At 37.2% G+C, this 17659-nt stretch overlaps 1 protein-coding gene across 5 annotated transcripts in view; it reads left to right on the top strand.

The window, feature by feature from the left end:
* SGK3 (serum/glucocorticoid regulated kinase family member 3) overlaps nt 1-17659 on the top strand; it is a 55603-nt gene that overhangs the window by 32621 nt on the left and 5323 nt on the right. For 3 of the 5 annotated variants that reach the window (XM_058830693.1, XM_058830695.1, XM_058830694.1), the window contains exons 3-10: nt 1636-1719; nt 3628-3700; nt 6517-6592; nt 12189-12276; nt 14143-14192; nt 15252-15309; nt 16108-16191; nt 16288-16419. In XM_058830693.1, coding sequence (XP_058686676.1) covers nt 1636-1719; nt 3628-3700; nt 6517-6592; nt 12189-12276; nt 14143-14192; nt 15252-15309; nt 16108-16191; nt 16288-16419 — 645 coding nt within the window. Of the gene's footprint in view, nt 1-1635; nt 1720-3627; nt 3701-6516; nt 6593-12188; nt 12277-14142; nt 14193-15251; nt 15310-16107; nt 16192-16287; nt 16420-17659 lie in introns of those variants that run through there. The other 2 variants (XM_058830697.1, XM_058830696.1) reach the window with 2 other exon arrangements.

Below are 17659 nucleotides of genomic sequence, written 5' to 3' on the forward strand. Positions count from 1 at the left end.
TCTCTCTAATCATTACATAGGTGTAGCTGAGAGTAGTAATACAGCCCAGACATGGAGTGGTTTTAAGTTTTACCAGATTCTTTGTAGATACTGTGTGTTTTCTTACTGCTCCGTTTGTCTATAACTGTTGCACTTGCAGCTGTTCCTTTGTTGGGGTGTGCAAGAGCTTTGTTAGTGGTGTGAATTGAATGACCTCATACAGGTTTTTTTATGCTCTCTTGTGTAAAAAATGTTGATTGTGTCATTGTTCCACAGCTACTCTGAGAACAAAACTGTTTTAATTTAGCGGTTGCCAAGGAGGTGAATATCATCTCGTATCCTGAGTTATGCTTCCCTGTGCACTCTGCTGTCTGTGCGTTCTGCCCAGCTACCTTGGCTCTCTGCTCAAGTGTGTTGGCATTGATTTGCAGAGGTGTTTTGTGTTTGAACATTGCTCGCAGGATTTGGTTGCTGTATGAGAGACCCAGTTCAGAAGGACAATGCTTAAGTTTTGCAGCTGCAGCTTTCGCTGTCTGCAGTGTAGGGAGGGTAGAAGGGGAGTGGGTAGGTTTTATGCTAACACTTGTTTAGCAATATGAAGCGAAGTGGGTTTTCTTAGAAGGTCTCATCAGCATTCTGCTGGATGCTTCCATCCAGCTTCCTGTGTTCCCCAGGGCCTGGGACTGAGAACAGCTTATGTGAGCAATTGACACAGCATGACTGCAGCCCTCAGGCTGAGGAACTGATGGTGGTGGCTGCTGCTTCCACTGTGGAGTTAGAGAGAGAGCAGAAAAGAGACTGGGGCATTGGTCCAGTTGTCTGTGTTGGGAATTAGCAGTGCTCTGTGCTCATTTCCTTACTGTGCCCATCCTCGCCCCTGAAGGAATAGCTGAGCTCCTTCTGGAAGTACAAGAAAGTAGAGAAGCGAAGACAGCTTCTCCTGAGAGACAGGAGAAGCCTGCTGGACACACAGCTGCCAACCAGATTTATGAATGCAGGGACTGACAATCTGTCTAGTTACTGAAGTCCTCTGTGACATGGCATTTGAAAGGCCAGAAGTGTGCAGCAGATTCCGGCTACACTTCCCTTCATCACAGTGCCGTGTATTATGTTATATGGGCTGTATTTCAGCCACAGCAGCATTTTTGACTCCCTGAACAATTTGCCATCATCCAGGATTCTTCTGTATTCAAGGTGTTCAAATGAACAGTTATCTTTGTACCTTCCATATGCACTTTCTCTTTAGGTTTTGGCAAAGGCAATCTTCAGTACTTTTAAACGCTTTCCTGCTTTATTAGTCTTTATTATGGATTATAGTGTTGCTAAAAAAATTTCATATTAAATTTTAATAGACTACTATCTGATGGCCAGGTGTTCTTTTTTGGATATTAACTAATTTATGAAACTCCACTAAATCAATTTTGGTGTTTTTGCTTACCTGGTATTTAAAAGAACAAGAAAGAGATTCTGGTACTTTACAGAATTTTTTAAAATAATTTCTGTTGATGTCTGTGTGACTTAGCTGTAAGAAGTACATGGTTCGATAAGTGCATTTACACAATAAATTTAACAAGTTGCCCTTACTTCCGCCACAAGATTAAACCTGGGAGGTTTTACTAAGCTTTGTGGGCAATAACACTGTTCTTCTTCCTACAGGTTTACAAAGTGTTGGTCTCTGTTGGCAGAAATGAGTGGTTTGTCTTTCGACGGTATGCAGAGTTTGATAAACTCTACAATACGGTAAGCAAAAAGCAAGCTATGACATCATGCCAGAATAGCAGAGTAATGCTTGCAATGTTATGGTTTGAGTTAATCCTCTCTTGAGGAGTTTGAGTCAACATTTAATAACCATAGGAACCTAATTAAAGAAAATGATGGAGTGGGTTTTTTAAACTTCAGTTTGTTTGAATTTCAGACTCAAAATACACTTTTTTGTCAGGTTTTTAATAGTTCCTTGGGATCATAGCTTAATGAAACTTCTAGTTTAGTTGTTGTCAAAACATATAAAATGTGCTTTTGTTCAGGATAAAAAACCAACAAAACATTTAGATAGATACGTTTCTCCTAAAATAAGTGTTTTTCTTTGAAGTACTGAAAGCAATGAACAAATCCTTGTTTCTTTATAGAAATTTTCTAGTCGTTGATGGAAATTCATATCCACAGTTTTGTAGCACAAAAAAAAATGTGATCAGTGTTCAAAAAAAAACCAGGCCCTTTGAGCAACTAAGTATGGATTTCTTGGGATTGTTGCTAGAAGTGGGTTTTGCCCTTTTTACATAGTGGGCAAGTAGAGTAAATATTTGTTCAGATATGAGTCTGAGTTATATGTGCTGTGTCCATGCTTTCCTCCAGTTCTTCATGTTTAGAGACCACAATTTTTGCTTTAACAAAAATGGAAGTAATTCTCCTCTGATTCCTGTACTAAAATATTACCAGCTGCTTATTTGTGCATCCCTTCCACTGTCTCTCTGGGAAGTAGTCAGGCCTTCTCTCTTCTGCCTCCCTGTGCATGGATTTACGTATAGCAGTGGTCTCCAAACACAGGCTGTGAGCTTGGAAGTGTTCTTGGAAATATTTGAGCTGAAATGCCCCTGGATACCCCACGCTATGCTTTGCCTGCATCTTGCAGGGATAAACCTGTAAGGGATGTGAAAACAGAAAATCCTTCTTTCAGAGGGAGTGTTGGTGGTCTTGTTCCTTTGCCATGTTCTCTTGCCATTTGGATTGGCCTTCCTCTGCTGAAGTGTGTTCAGCCCTGGTCTCTTTTACATGGCCAGAGGTGAGGTCCTGAGGAAGCATAACCAGGAGACGTTTAGTCCAGTTTCTCTTCGGTGTAATTCATACAATATATACACCAAAAAGAACTTGTGCTGCTACCTGAAAGAAATACTGGTGTTGCTAAGAGAAGAGGAATTGCCAGCTACTGTATTCGAAAATTACTCTCTTAAAGAGGATGAGAGTAAGATTGCTCTTGTGGAGCACTTGAAGGTGAAGTAAATGTCAAAGCATGATTAGTGTCAGGTTGGGGATTTTTTTTTAATATATAAGTTGTTGTTGTTGTTGTATACTATCTTCTGGTCAGTTTATCAAGTGTAATAATAACTGAATTATCAAGTGCAGGATCCTAAAATAGACTGTTCATCTGTTTGCAATTTTGTTATAGGGGTAGACCACATGTGATTTCTAAAGCTTTGTAATTTGGACAAAACCCAGATGCCTGTATCCCCAGCCCATCCTAAACCACATGCATACAGCCCTGTGCAAGCAGGCAAGCAAGTAAGAGAAAACAAACAAACAAAAGAGATAGAGAATTGATGGAGGAAGGAAGAAAAAGGAAAATAAAAACAACACTGAAATTTGTTTTGTTCACCTGGGGCAAATAATTTTGCACTATTGCTCTAGTAGTCCGTAAGATGAAGATGAGATGGCCTTTGAATTTAAAATGGTGTGTCTGTTGCAAACAAGCTGAGTACAGATTGTTCTGACTGTTTTTTTCCCCCATGTGTATAAGCAGAGGAAATGGCACAGTGGAGCAGAATTACTAATAATCAGGTGTTCAAACTGTTCATCAGAAAACAAACAAAATGCAGTTATTTCTAGGTACTTTAATGTCTAAGCACAATCCAATTTTATGTGTTTTGTTTTCAGCTAAAAAAGCAATTTCCCACCATGAACCTGAAGATTCCAGCTAAAAGAATATTTGGAGATAATTTTGATCCTGGTATGTCATCATCTTGTTATTCATTTTGTCAGTTTCTTTATATGAAAATTGATCTATTCCAGCCTACAAGAAGCTATCTTAGATGAGTTTTGCAGCGGTCCTCAAAACAGTGACTAAAGCAAAGTTTAGTCATGCTTCAGTCAAGAGCAGGAACTAGTGTGGGTAGGTGTTTTACCTTGTGACAGTGAACAAAGCATTGCTTGGTCACCCAGTGCCTCTCTTGCACTGAAGGCTATAGCTCCTCCCAGCCCTCCTGTGTTCTGATTCTGATTCTGAACTGTCAGGTGTGATCTCCCTTCTATAAAAGCAAAAGCCAAACCCCAGACTCTTCCTAAGCCTTACGCGTAGTCCATTTTAAACTTTCTTTGTGTGACTTCCCCCACCACCTCCTCTGAGAAATGAAATAACTCAAGGATTTATCTTTGAGGGCTTTTGAACTCTCTGTATCTAAATGTGCTTCCTTGTACAGTTTAGGTGAAAATGGACTTCTTCTGTAAGTGGAACAACAACAGGAAGCGTGTGAACGTGTTGTGCTCCAGTTACCAGTGATAGGTCCCTGTTTAGCTTGCTCTGTACACAGCGAAATACTAATGAAAGTCACTTGTAAAGTGCCTTGAAGTAACCTGGGTGGCACCACGGGTGAATAACTAAAAAGGCAAATGGGAAGGCCAGGCCATTGCTCTGTGTGTTTGTACTATTCATTCAAGCCATTTTTACTTCAGGCTATTCCTGATGCTTTTTTAGACCTCTCACAACCTTCCCTGGCTTGCTGATGTGGTCAGACTGTTTGTAGTTTCATCTCCTCCTGCACCTGTTTCAGTCATTTCATTTTCTCCTTTGCTGGGGAGCAAATGGATCCAAAGCTGTTGAACTCTTAGGTTCTACTGTAGGTTTGGGTTTTTAAAGTTCTGACAAATGAACCTAGTTTTTGGCAGTTGCAGTTAATTATCTGGATCCTGATGTGAAATTCCATTTTATTTTTAATTAGAGTAATCAAACACAAGTATTCAAGCTCTGATGTTCTCTTCTGATAAAGATGTAAATGATTGCCAAAAGTTCTACGTGTATTTTGTCTACAGGGATTTCTTGTTTAGTTCCGGTTCCTTTTCTCTGACCTTGGGATTTTTAGAGCTGGCTGAAGACCAGAGAATGCCATGCAGTCTGGTTTGCTGTTCAGGCAAATATGCAGGTGGATTTCTTGGAGCCAAATTTAGGAAACTGGAGTTTTAATGGGGGAAAAATCCTCAACTAAAACTTTATTTAAATTATATATGTAAAACAAAGTCCTCAAACTTGTTTTAAATTTCCGTGAACTACGCTGAAATCGTTGAAGCATGAGAAACTAAATAGTTCTCAAGATGTTTCTTGCTGGGAGGCAGGGTGGAGATGGAGCCATGATGCTTATGTAAATAATTATTTTTCTTAACACTGATTTATTGAAGCTTTGATGTAATGTTTCTGCTGGCTCCTGAAACAAGTTAACATATTTTACAAATATTGAAAAGGTATTTTACTTGTGTAATCCATCCATGGGTATGCAGCATTGTACTACTGCATTGAAATGCAGCAGAGTGAGATCTTTATATCCCTTTACCCAAAACTATCAAAAATACTGTCATTTAAATCGCCATTTAAATGCTCCAATGTTATTGGCACATAGGTTATTTAAAATTAATCTTGTTTTAACTTGAAAAAATGGAACAGAAACCAGTCAAAACACAGAACCTGAAAATGTCAGATGTTACAGGTGTTTTATCTTCACCAGCATGGAGAGTCCTGTAGGCTTATAGTGACTGATGACACTGTACATCTGCCACCCTGAAACTGCTGATGTTGTTCGCTCCCTTAACATCATATCTGTATGCAAATTTACTTTTTTGTTAGATGTCAGTAATTTGGGATTATTAAATACTCTAGGGAAGGGTCAGGGATTATATCCCTCGAACAATATGGACATTTTTCTTAATATTTTAAATACAGTTGTTAATTAAAACATAAATTTTAATTTAAAATTTTAATAATTGTCAATAATCTGGATATGACAATCATTGGAATGCCTTAAAAGTAAGTGCATGAGTTAAACATTCTTTTTCCATATAAATTATTGTTGATATGAGTAATGAAAGATAAGATTATTCCACTTTACACTTTATGTTAGAACTCGCTTTCTATTCTAAATCCTCTGTGTATCTTTCCATGTTGCTACAGAACAGTTACGTGTCTTAAGCTTTAGATAAGGGAAGGGATTCTGAGGATTATCTTTTTTTAATGTTGGAGCTGATGTCCAAAATCTAAAGGAAAGCATTTGATTTTGTTATCTTTGATGGCTCTATCTGGGTGCCTGCTGGCAGGATGAATTGTGCAATTTCCCCCCTGCCATACATATATTTTGGAAATATGCTGCTTGGTGGGACTGTTCATGTAAAAACTTGACTTGCTCAACCGATGTCAGGTTTTGCCTGTGGGTTCTTGGGGTTTTCATTCCTGTGGAATCAGATGCTGAAGGGCTCACCTGTGCAATGAAGGCTGCACAGGTTAGTCTGCTATGGTTAAACACTGTTCTTGAAGCACAAGGTGGCACTTCGAATCCACCTGGCTTTCAAGGTTTTTAAGTAGTGTTGTAGAAAAAACTGAAATTTCTTCTTTCAGCTCAATGTTTTAAGCTTGCATTTTTCATATGTAGAACCAATCCTGTTCTAAATCAGTCATGGGCCAGTCTCCTTTTAACTGCTGTTTTAAATCCTAAAAAACCTGAATAAGAAAATAAGTCTTTTTCACAAGCTGACTGATGATTCTAATAAATCTATTTTTTTCAGATTTTATTAAACAGAGAAGAGCAGGACTGAATGAATTCATTCAAAATTTAGTTAGACAGCCAGAGCTATGCAACCAGTAAGTAGTTTCATTTCTGTTTTATAAGGGCTGTTGAAAATACATGAGATGAAAAGATATATTAAATACAAAATTGAAAATTAGTTATTTAACCATAAAGTGTATTTTACCTGTTCAGAGCTCTTCAGTATAAAAAAAACAAACTTTATATTTTGAAGAAATTTTTTGAAGAAAAACTACAGACTGAAGAGTACAAAAAGTTTTTTTGTTTCCTGAAAACCAACCTACAAATCAATTTGCAGTCAATTAACTGATCTTAATTCCAGGGGTACAGATTCCACTGTAAACTGTTGCTGTAGGGCAGGTGTTTGTTTTGCCAGTGGCTGTACTGTTTGAGGGCCCAGCTGTCACTTGCTGCTTTGTTGCTGGCAGTCAGTCACTGTCTGCATCCTTTTTTTCTAAGAGCAGTTCATGTGTGCTCCAGAATGTGTTTAAAGCACAGTAACCACGTGGCTTAATTAGCTTGCTGAGATGGTTTGGGATAACCAAGCCTAAAGGAAATGATGAATAAGCTTGTACCTAAGGTGTTCCCAGAAGAACTGCAGGAGTGTTCACCTCCACCAGTGGTGAATGGGAGATGGTGTTAGGACAAAGCTCCAGTTAAATCTGGAGAACAGCACTTTGTGTATGAACTCATTTTGGGGCAAACTGGCACCTTCTTTTAGTTGAAAGCTGTAATCAGTTTTGGCTAAATCCATGCAGCTTTCTGTGTTGCTTGAACTGGTAAAATGGTAAAGCTCTATGCTTGGCTTTAGTGTTGAGTAAATGTCTTGAATACATATGCTTTGTTTAATTAGCCTATTTGTACAGCCTGTGAAATTACCCATTTCCCACAGGAAAAAAGTAACAGAATATCACTGCAGTTCACAGCATGCAGTCACATTTTCTTCTTTCACAACAAATGAACTATTTAATGTCCTGTCAACCTGAAATGTGTTTCCTTTCTAGATTAAAAAAAAAAAAAAAAGAGCATTTTATATATACTTCTTTTGATTAGTGGAAAAAAATAAGTAACAAAGTCTTTATGGAAGGATACCTTTCCACCAGAACAAATACTATGAGGTTTGTGTTCGTGGTACTGTTCTTTGGGAAGTAATAGAAAGCATTTTAATTTAACAAATTACTGAAAACCAATCTGTTTTGTTTCACTGAGAAAGGATACTGGTTTATTTAGGCTGATCTCCTCCTCTGGTTGTCAATATATCCAATTACTAAATATTTTTGCTTCAAAACATACTATATTTGTTCTCCAAAGGTAAAATGGTGCTTTTTTGTTATAGAAGCACAGAATGGTGTGCTGAAGAAAAAAAAAAAAAAGCATCAAACCTCAAATCTACCTGCCTCCTTAAATTTTTGTGAGCTTTTCAAATTGTTTTATTCTTGAACGTAACTGTACAATAATCAGTGCTCTATAATATGGCACTTAGCTTGCCTGATCCATTAAACTGACTTAAACCAGGGTTAAGACATAGGTCTGATAGTGTTTGGTGCTGATGAAAGTGTGTTTAATAATAAACTTATTAAACAGTTTTACAATAAAAATTTTAGACACCAAAATTTGTTTTGTACTGTTCTCTTCCACCTCACCCTTAAAGAAATAGTGAATTAAGGGGGAGAAAAAGCCTTTAATCCAGAGTTTAGTGCAAAAGCATTTAATTTTGTAGTAATTTCTGTGTTGTTTCTCTTTTAATCTCTGCAAGGTGATTGTTTTTCTGAAATTAGCATTTACTTTTTTGCAGTGTTGCATTGCAGCAAATTATATTAATAATTGTGTAATCTATCACCTTTTCTGTGGGCCACTGAATGTTGTTGTAGAAGAAATACCAAATCTTTGATCTTGGTGCTTGGGATTTTTTGTAAAATCTGATAGAAGCTACTCAGGGGGTATGTGATGACTGAGTCTTCACTGATAGACTGTCCTTGCTTTCTTAGTTTTGCTTTAATGTGCTAATTAAATTTGGTACTAGGTCAAATAACTTATGTAGTTAGTGATGTACAAGGAAGACTTAGTGGGTTGTGTATTCTCACAGAACCATTAGGAAATCCACCTGCACCTCAGCATCTTTTAAACATTAAAACCAGTATCCTCATGTAATTTATTTTAAGTCCTGCTTAGGAAAATTGTTTCATTAAAAGCTTAAGGATGATTCAAGGTGTTCTCATTTCTCAATGGGAAGGCACCTGAACATCTGAAATGAAAAGCACAAATGTCAGATTCAGTGTGCCCAAGATGGTAATATTTACATTCCATCAGTGGACTTTCTTTCTTCGGTCTGGCACATTTCTTGAATATTGTATCAAAGCCAAACCTTTTTGTTCAATAAAAAATCCAAGAAGAACCTAAGGTGTATTGGAGTGCTTGGAGAGACCATGTGACTTGATAAGGATTTTCCTGCAGTCACTGTCAGGTGGAATACAGGGTGAGATGACTGGCTTAGTCCAAATTGGGAATTAAGTGGACCAGCTTCAACCTGCATTTCCTCAGCAAACTTCCTGTGATAGACAGCTTTCTCTCATGGGTAGAATGCAGGTGTTCCAAGAAAAGATAGGGATAGATAGGGAAAAAGTGATAGAGATCTGATGATGTGTCCCCCTTGCTGACTGATGTTAAGAGGAGCTGGGAGTTTGTTCCTAGTGAGCACTGTGAGCCTCCCTAAAACACTACACAGCTCCTGAAAGTGGGCTGCTCACCCCCTCAAATGTAGGCCTTCACTGAAGTATTAATGCCTTTAATTGCTGTCTATCAGAACATGTCCAAAGAAAACCTGTTTGAAAAACAGGTATAATAGAGGATGCATTAAAGATGTAATGCAGTTATTTTTAAATAGTCCAAAGTAGCTCCTTAATGAGAATGAGAACATTTGCATAACACTTGAAGAATTCAAAGATGACAATACTCTGCAACGTGTGGGGAAATGAGCTATCAGCAGGGTTTGAATGTGTTTCTTAGAAGAAAATCAGTCACAATTTTTTTCTGATTTCATGATCTGATTAATATAAAAGTGAATGGGAAACCCCTGAATTGTAGGATCTTGCAGTCCATGCTGGGGAAAGCAAACCTTGCATTATAGTATTGTCCTTTTTCAACGTGTTATTGTGCTTTACTGTATTAGGGCTTTTTGAACCTTTGCTTTCTGTAAGAAATATATCAGTGGTTTACTTTTTGAGAAAATGTGGTGAGGAGAGGGAGGAGCTGGGCACCATTATTTAAATAAAGTGTGTCTTAAATGTTAAGTTACTGTCACTGGCTATTAATTCTAACATTTTGCTTCAAAATCTGTGTGACTTGGGTTTGCTCATGTTTCTGTGTGTCCAGCATTTCTGTTGCAGTATTACATTGTTTCTGCAGGAAGACTTATGCAGAATAAGTATTACATAAGCAACTGTATTTAAGCAGAGCTTGACACCCTTTTGTGTATTTCAGAGATAATCCGTAAAACAAATTTGTTCTGTCAATCATAAAAATCCAGACAAAACCAACTTTTGCTGGTAGTGTATGTACAATGTATATTGAAGCATCCCTTTTGAAATGGTTTTCTCAATCCTTTTAATTTCATAGGTGAGGTTATTTTAGGAGTCATTTCTATGTATCCTAAACTACATTGATTTAATCCATGTGAGCTAATATAGCATAGAAGTCCTATCAATCTGTATAGCATTTTGCCTAGCATGCTGCAATCTTGCCTAAGAAATTGGTATACTAAACTTTTTGTTTTTAATCAGTAGTTCTTTGCAGTGCTTTTAGAATTGCAAATGTAAACAGTGTGACATCAACCAGTTATGGTTCTGGCTATTGTGGACTGTGGACATTATGGAATACCTGCAACTGTACAGCAGCCTTTTCCTGTGAATTGATACTTTTATGTTTTTCCTGCTGTGAATTCAGTCATGAACAAAGTTACTATAGTAACTATTTCAGAGGTATTACAACATGCTCTATTTAATCAGCCAGTTGTCCAGAATAATTTATGCTGAAAGGTAAGCAAGGTCTGTTTCTGTTGTTCTGTCTAGTGAAAAGCATTAACCTGAACTTTTTATTCTTGATTTTATGATATCCAAACAGTCTGAAACTTAAATTGTTGCATCAAGACCCAGTATTACCACAATGTTCAAACCACTGTGATTTTTGTCTTCCTGGCCTCAGGATACAAGACAAGAAATAGATCAGAATTTGGAGTTCATATGAAATAGGAAGTATTAAACTGAAATGGTGGTGTAAAATTATGTGAACAGTCTTGTTTCTGTGCTTTAAACCTGAAAGGTAACTGAAACATATTTCAAATAGGACATAGGAATATAGAATGTAAGTGATGAAGACTGGGAGCCTCAGATAGCCTAGGATATGAGGTAGGTTCAGTAGTGCAGACAGGAAATTACAGGAGCTGGAGAAGTGAAAAACAGAAGAAACAGCTCATTTCTTACTTTTGATCCTCACTGATCAGAGGTGGGGAAGGTGAATGTATTGAAAATAGTGAGTACATCTGTTTCTTACATAAAACTACCCCATTTTATATATTCTAGGGACAGACTAAAAGAGCAGTTGCTTAGTAAGATAGTGCTTTTCTTGTACTGAATGACTCATGTGGAGTTTCGTATCAGTGACTGCCCTGAGTCCTCAAACAGCTTTGTCTCTGAAATGTAGGTAAGATTTCTTCCTTGATACGAAGGTTGCCTCTTAGTGAACTGAAGGAGCTTGAAATATTCAAGTAATCTCTTGAAATGGTTTATACAGGCTACACACAATACCCACTTTTTTAAGAATTAATTTTTCCTTAGTTGTATTACATGATTCTTTACTTGCACTGTGCTGTGGTTCAGAAAGATGTTACATTATTTTGATCTGTTGGACAAGCCTGTCTTCCTGGAAGAAGAAATTCATGTTCTTAGAATTCTCTTACTTCGTCTCAGTCCTTGTTCCCCCAGCCCCATCAAGACAGAGCTTGAAAGCTGCTGAATATAAAATACATCTCCTTAGGTACTGTGGGAAGCCTGTCACTAATTCCTGAAGCCTTTGTGTCCTGCAACTGACTGGAAGCATTTCTTAACCCTGTTTTGACAGTGCCCAGTCAGAAAGAATTCTGAACACAAGATCACCATCTTCTGCTTTAAAGTGAATGGGAAGAGGAACATTACTGCTGTGTATCTCTTGGAACACATGTCTTTCCTTAGGATACAGATGATGTATTTCATTCCCTATTGCATTGGACAATTCAATTAATTTTAGAAAACAAAAATTTCAACTCTTCAGTTTTTTGGAAGGGTGGCTGCTAACCAGTTAGAACTCGTGCTTTCTTCTGATAATTATCTTTGAATGCGGTTCTGCAGTGTTTCCTTCTGAAGTCTTCACATACATATCTTTTACTAAGTCAGGTTTTGCAAGTGAGAAGGTTTGTGCTGTATAACACACTTGGCAGTTGAATTATGTTGCTTTAAAAGAAAGTATTGCTTGTACACAGTCCTTAATTACCAGAACTTAAATATAAAACTTTGTTATGAGTAACTCCTCTGTATGCTGCTGTTCAATCCTATGCTCTGTGTTTCTGGCTGAAAATCATGCAGATTATTGGTGTGCTAATAAAGTGAACTGTGTTTCTAGCCCAGATGTCAGAGCATTTCTTCAGATGGACAACCCAAAGCACCAGTCGGATCCATCTGAAGATGAAGATGAAAGGAGCAGTCGGAAGGTAATAAAACAGAAGTAGAATAGTCTTATAAATTTAAGCTACTTGAGGGCAATCTTCTTAGGTATATTATTTACTGAAAATTACTAGTAGGTTTTGCAATAAATCCCCTTCCTGTTCTTTTAAACAACTCAGTTCCACTGTGGGCTGTAAGCTGTTTTTCTGTCAGATGTGAACTGCAGGGAGGAGTAAAAGTGATTGCTGGTTTTGTCTTGCTTATTCCCCCCCTTGCTATATGGGTTAAAGAAACACGACTTTAGTCATAGCTTTGCTGTCAGAGATTTTGCAGTCTGTTTAAAGGCTCTTGCTAAGAACATCTGGCAAGGAGCAGGGGAGATTGAATGTTTAATTGTCTTTTTGTTTGCTTGTGTGTTCTTCTTTTTTAAAGACGGGGAGAAACAGAATTCTCTCAGGGGAAAAAATGTAGTCTTTCTAAAAGTCACTTAGGAGCAAGGATGGATTTGATTTCATTCCACATATAACACTGTGTGAGGTCTGAAGTTTCTTTCATCAAAGAAGCCACTATATAGCTGGATGGATTCTGTGATAATTAGTTTACAGCCTCCAGAAGCAGTGCTGTTTGAAAAAAAAGGAGTATTTCTAGGAAGGCAGAAGTGCCATATTTAAGCTTGTCTTCTCTATTATTACTTGGCATAAAGATGTGATATTAATACTTCTCTTATTATTCAGCCCCTGTTAAAGATGGAAGAGTTGTTTCAGTTTGTGTCTGATCCATGGGAGATTTAGTGTGTTCTGGAAGTTTCATTTCCAAAGTCACTAGTTTAAAATATCAGTTTCTTCCTCCTTTGAAAAGTATTTTAAGCAATGGGGAATGATATAAACTGTCTGTGGAAAATTAACGATGCGTCATACCACAACAAATTCCAGAAGGAGAGCTACTGCATAATGGCCTGGACCCCATATTTTTGGTGGAAAATTCACCTTATGGTTACTGTAATGATGAAGCCAAACAAGAAGGAACAAAAAAAAAAGCTTTCAATAAAAAAAGTATTTTTTATAGTAGCTCTTTCAAAACTGTCCAGTACTACTGGCTCATTTCAGTGAGTAGTGACATCCTGTGCTGCTGTCAGGCCATTTTCCACTTCAGAAGTACGGGTTTGTGCTGCCTGGCAGCCTGTCCCTAGGTAACTTATATTTGAGTGCAGTTTATTCTTCTCTGATAAATTCCAGAGCCACAATAAGAGCACAAATACTGCTTTTCTAAATCAGAAACAAAATGGAGAAAATCACGTAAATGACAATGGCTTCCTCTGCTCCCTGTAATTTACAAATTCTGCCTGGGTGTGTACCAGTAAGATTCATGGAATTCCAGGAATTGAGTTATTTAACCTTTAATGTCAGGATAGAAAAGGTTGGTAATGTTTTTCTTGGGATTGGAAGAATGTTCATTTCCGTGTTTTTAAAAGCACTGTGTCTTTCATTAATTACTCTTACATAAAGAGGGTTTAGAATTATTGTATTAAAAAGAACTTGGAGAATTTGGAATAAAAAGGTAGAAAATATGTTCATGAAGCAAGTACAGAAAGGGTTAAGTTCTGAATGAGGAACTAGTTGTTTATTGAAATAATCTTCAATTTTTATTTCTGATCTTTTCCTCTCTGAATGAACACGGATATTTTATTACCTTCATCCTTGAACAGGATGTGTGTACAAAGAATTTGTGACAAGGTGATGATGGCCGGGTATTTCAGTTCCCAATCTAGATGTTAGATCTCTTTAAAATTCTAGTGTAACAAGTGTAAAAGTATGGATTGAGCAGATTAGTAGAGTATTTTAAAATTAGTGTTGGTTGAAAGATAAGAAAGAAGAAAAGGTATTACAGGTAAACCTCTTTGTTTCTCCCAACAGTTAAACTCTACCTCACAGAATATCAACCTGGGACCATCTGGAAATCCTCAGTAGGTTTCAATTAAATTGAATTTTATGTAATCCAATTTAATGTAAATCTAAAACTTAATTAAATGGGATTAAAATTAATTTTAAAACCTGTAAAGTTAGAATGACCTTGGGAGTGGTCCCATAGCTTCTGAAAACAAGTTTGGTTTACTGCATGCCAGAGGAGCAACCTGCCTTGTTGGTGCTACAGTTACTGCAGTGGTTACTTGTGTTTCTCTTCCGTGTCTTCCGCAGAGTTTCTGTTCTCAGTTCTGCGTGAATCTGCTTTTCTCCTCTAGGAGATGACTGCTAATTTGGTTTTGCTTTCCTCACAGATTTGTTCTGGGCTAGCAGGAGGAAGTGGTTAATAGATTGCAGTAAGAAATGAAATACAAGAGTCCTTCCCTTCGGGGGCAATAAATAGAGAGGTGTATGGTGATGTAACTTGTTTTGCAATTTGAAAACACGGATAATTGTTTTGCTGACAGAATTGTATTCAGGAAAGAGTAAGGGAATCCTGGGAAAAACTGAAAGGAGTGGTGATGTGGGAAATGGAAAAACTGAGAATGAATTCATACAAACACCAAGAAGAGGCAGGTGTTAAGACCTCCCTCCTCTTACTGAAATTTAAAACAAGGGAGGATTGGATGGAGGAAAAAAAGAAAAAATAAGAGGGAATAGATAACAAACTTGGTCCTTCCTTTCCTCATGTAAGATTAGAATCCATTTGGACCTCTGGAAATAAGCTCCAGGAGACATCATGGGGAAATAGAGACTTAAAAATTACAAGCAGCTAGACCAATGAGAATGAAAGAATGGTCATGCTTCTCCTTTACATCATAAGGTTAAACTCAGTAAATAAAGTGAATTCAGAGGGTACAACTTGAACACTTCCCCTAGAGGAAAATGGAATTGCAAAATGAAGAGGAGTTGTGTCTGAGGACAGGTCTGCAGAAGCAGTGCTGGGTGGAACAAAGAAAAGGAGAGTGCTTACGGGCCGTTGGCTACGCTACACTGCTGTACAGCTATAAGGCTTGTAATTTCTACCCAGATGACCTGTCTCCTTCCTAAATATCTTTCAGTGCTAAACCAACAGACTTTGATTTCCTGAAAGTTATTGGGAAAGGCAGCTTTGGCAAGGTGAGCTTTTATTCCTGTGTCTTACGGTGGTGCAAGGATGCTCGCTGGTTTCTCATGCACACTGACTGGAGACTTGGCCAGAGGTTCCAGAAGTGGTGTTGCTCCAGGGTGGCCCATAAACTGTTTTGTTGGACCCCTGTTGCTGTTACTTTGTGGCCCTGCCGTTTTTTCCCTGGTGCAGCTGTTGGCTGCCTCAGCCACTTGTTAGGACTAATAAAAGGGAGATTTTCCCTTTCTCATTAAGAACAGTTGGGATCCTCTGTTTCCCCCAGGGAGGAAGGGAGGTACCCCTATGCTTATGCAGCAGCCGGAGTACAAATCGTCCTTTTCCTCTTGTTGTCATGGGCTATTTTGTGAAACCTCTGATACTATGGAGCAATGTGAGCAACAACACATTGAAAAGTGAATTAACTATTGATATTTTACACAGATGCCAAAGAAAATCCCTCTTGAAATCTCCATTTCCAAGTTACTTTTTGCGTTGTCAGTTTTCATTCAATTATCTTTAAAATTTATGCCCCAAAAAAGATGAAATTGATGTTGATAGAGATTTAGCAGGTCATGGAAAACAAAAGTTACAATTCAATCTTTCATGATACCACTGACAGGATAAGTTTTTACTGAACTATAAGCTCTCTCTATTGGCAATTACATTGTTGATTGAATGTATTAGAAGCAAAGAAACTGTATTGTGAAAAAATTGCATGAACACTTTCCAATTATGCTGAAATGATAAAATGTTACTAATTGTATGCAAACTGCAACAATCACATTTCATCCTTTCTTTGAATTTCACAGGTTCTTCTTGCAAAACGAAAACTGGATGGGAAATACTATGCTGTCAAAGTGTTGCAGAAAAAAATTGTTCTCAACAGGAAAGAGGTTAAGAGAAATTGTCTTTTTCCACCCACCTCCCTTGTTTTTTCCCTTAATTACAAAATCATTCCTGTTTACTTATTGATCCCTTACTTCTTGCAGCAAAAACATATTATGGCTGAACGTAATGTGCTTTTGAAAAATGTGAAACATCCATTTTTGGTTGGATTACATTACTCATTCCAAACAACAGAAAAGCTTTACTTTGTCTTGGATTTTGTTAATGGAGGAGAGGTATGTGGTGGTTCTGTTTGCTTTTCAGTCTGTCTATTCTGCTAATTCTAGGTGGGAGGAGCAAAATGATCCTTTACAATGGGCTATGATCAGCAGTCTCCCAATTTTGAAAATCCTGTTATTACCTGCTGTTGCTGCAGACCTCTGCAGCTATTTGGACCCTGTTCTTGTTCTTACTCACAACTTCAATCCAAATTTATTAATGCTTGTCAGATACAAATACTGTATTTTACATTCACATAAATTTACCTTTATTACAAATTAATCTTATGATTACATTTTTCACTATGTAACACTGCCTTCCTCTTGCATTCATCTGCATTAACTGAAATGTTGATACTTCAAAAGGGGAAGAAAGGAAACTGACAGCTGAATTTATTATATTGTGTCAGAGTTGGGACAAGATGGGCATTTCTCTCATCGAATGCATTGTCACCTTGCTTAGACTGTATTAGCAAAATCCTGGTTTGCTCTACTCTGAATTGTGGCCAGACTTTAGTTTTGTATTGTTTCAGGAAAAATAAAATACAGTTCAAAACAGCTTTCAAATTTGAATAGAAAGCTGGGGTGGATTTTTATTTTTATTGAACTTTGAAGGCAGAAAGCAGAAAACTTCATTTTTCTTAAAATCTTTACAAGTTGAATGTGCAGTGTAATTTTGTCTGTGTGTTTATGATTTAATCTTTGTCTAGATTTTTGTATTTGCTCAAATTATTTGCAGACAGACAATTCTGTGTAGTATAACTGATGGATCAGCTTGGAATATACATCTCACACAGTGATCTACATCTAGATTATTTCAGAATACAGTTCTATAAATAATAATAATAATTAATAATATAAATAATTAATGCAAATCTTTGAATATAAGCATTTACAGAACTGAAAGATGACTTATTTGACACCAGGTTATATTCTGCTTGGAGGCAATCCTGCATGATTTAGTCTTGCCAACTTCTATTCACAGCTTAGTGATTTACTCTTGTTCCTTTTGACTAGTCCTGATTTTAAGGGAATGTGCTTGAGTTACCTATACATCTGAGCTACAAAAGAGAAGCAGGGAAGAGTGTAGAGTAATGACTAAGTCATGCAGTAAAACCAATTCTATTTCATTGAATTCTCTTTCATTGAATCTGTTTCATCTTTAAAAAAAAAACAAAAACAAAAGTGGACAACAAAATAAATTACTCTTCACTGTAAAATTATGTGTTATTAACCTGATTTGTTTTGTTTGTGTAAT

Source organism: Poecile atricapillus, chromosome 2 (genome assembly GCF_030490865.1).
Source record: "Poecile atricapillus isolate bPoeAtr1 chromosome 2, bPoeAtr1.hap1, whole genome shotgun sequence".
Lineage (NCBI taxonomy): Eukaryota > Metazoa > Chordata > Aves > Passeriformes > Paridae > Poecile > Poecile atricapillus.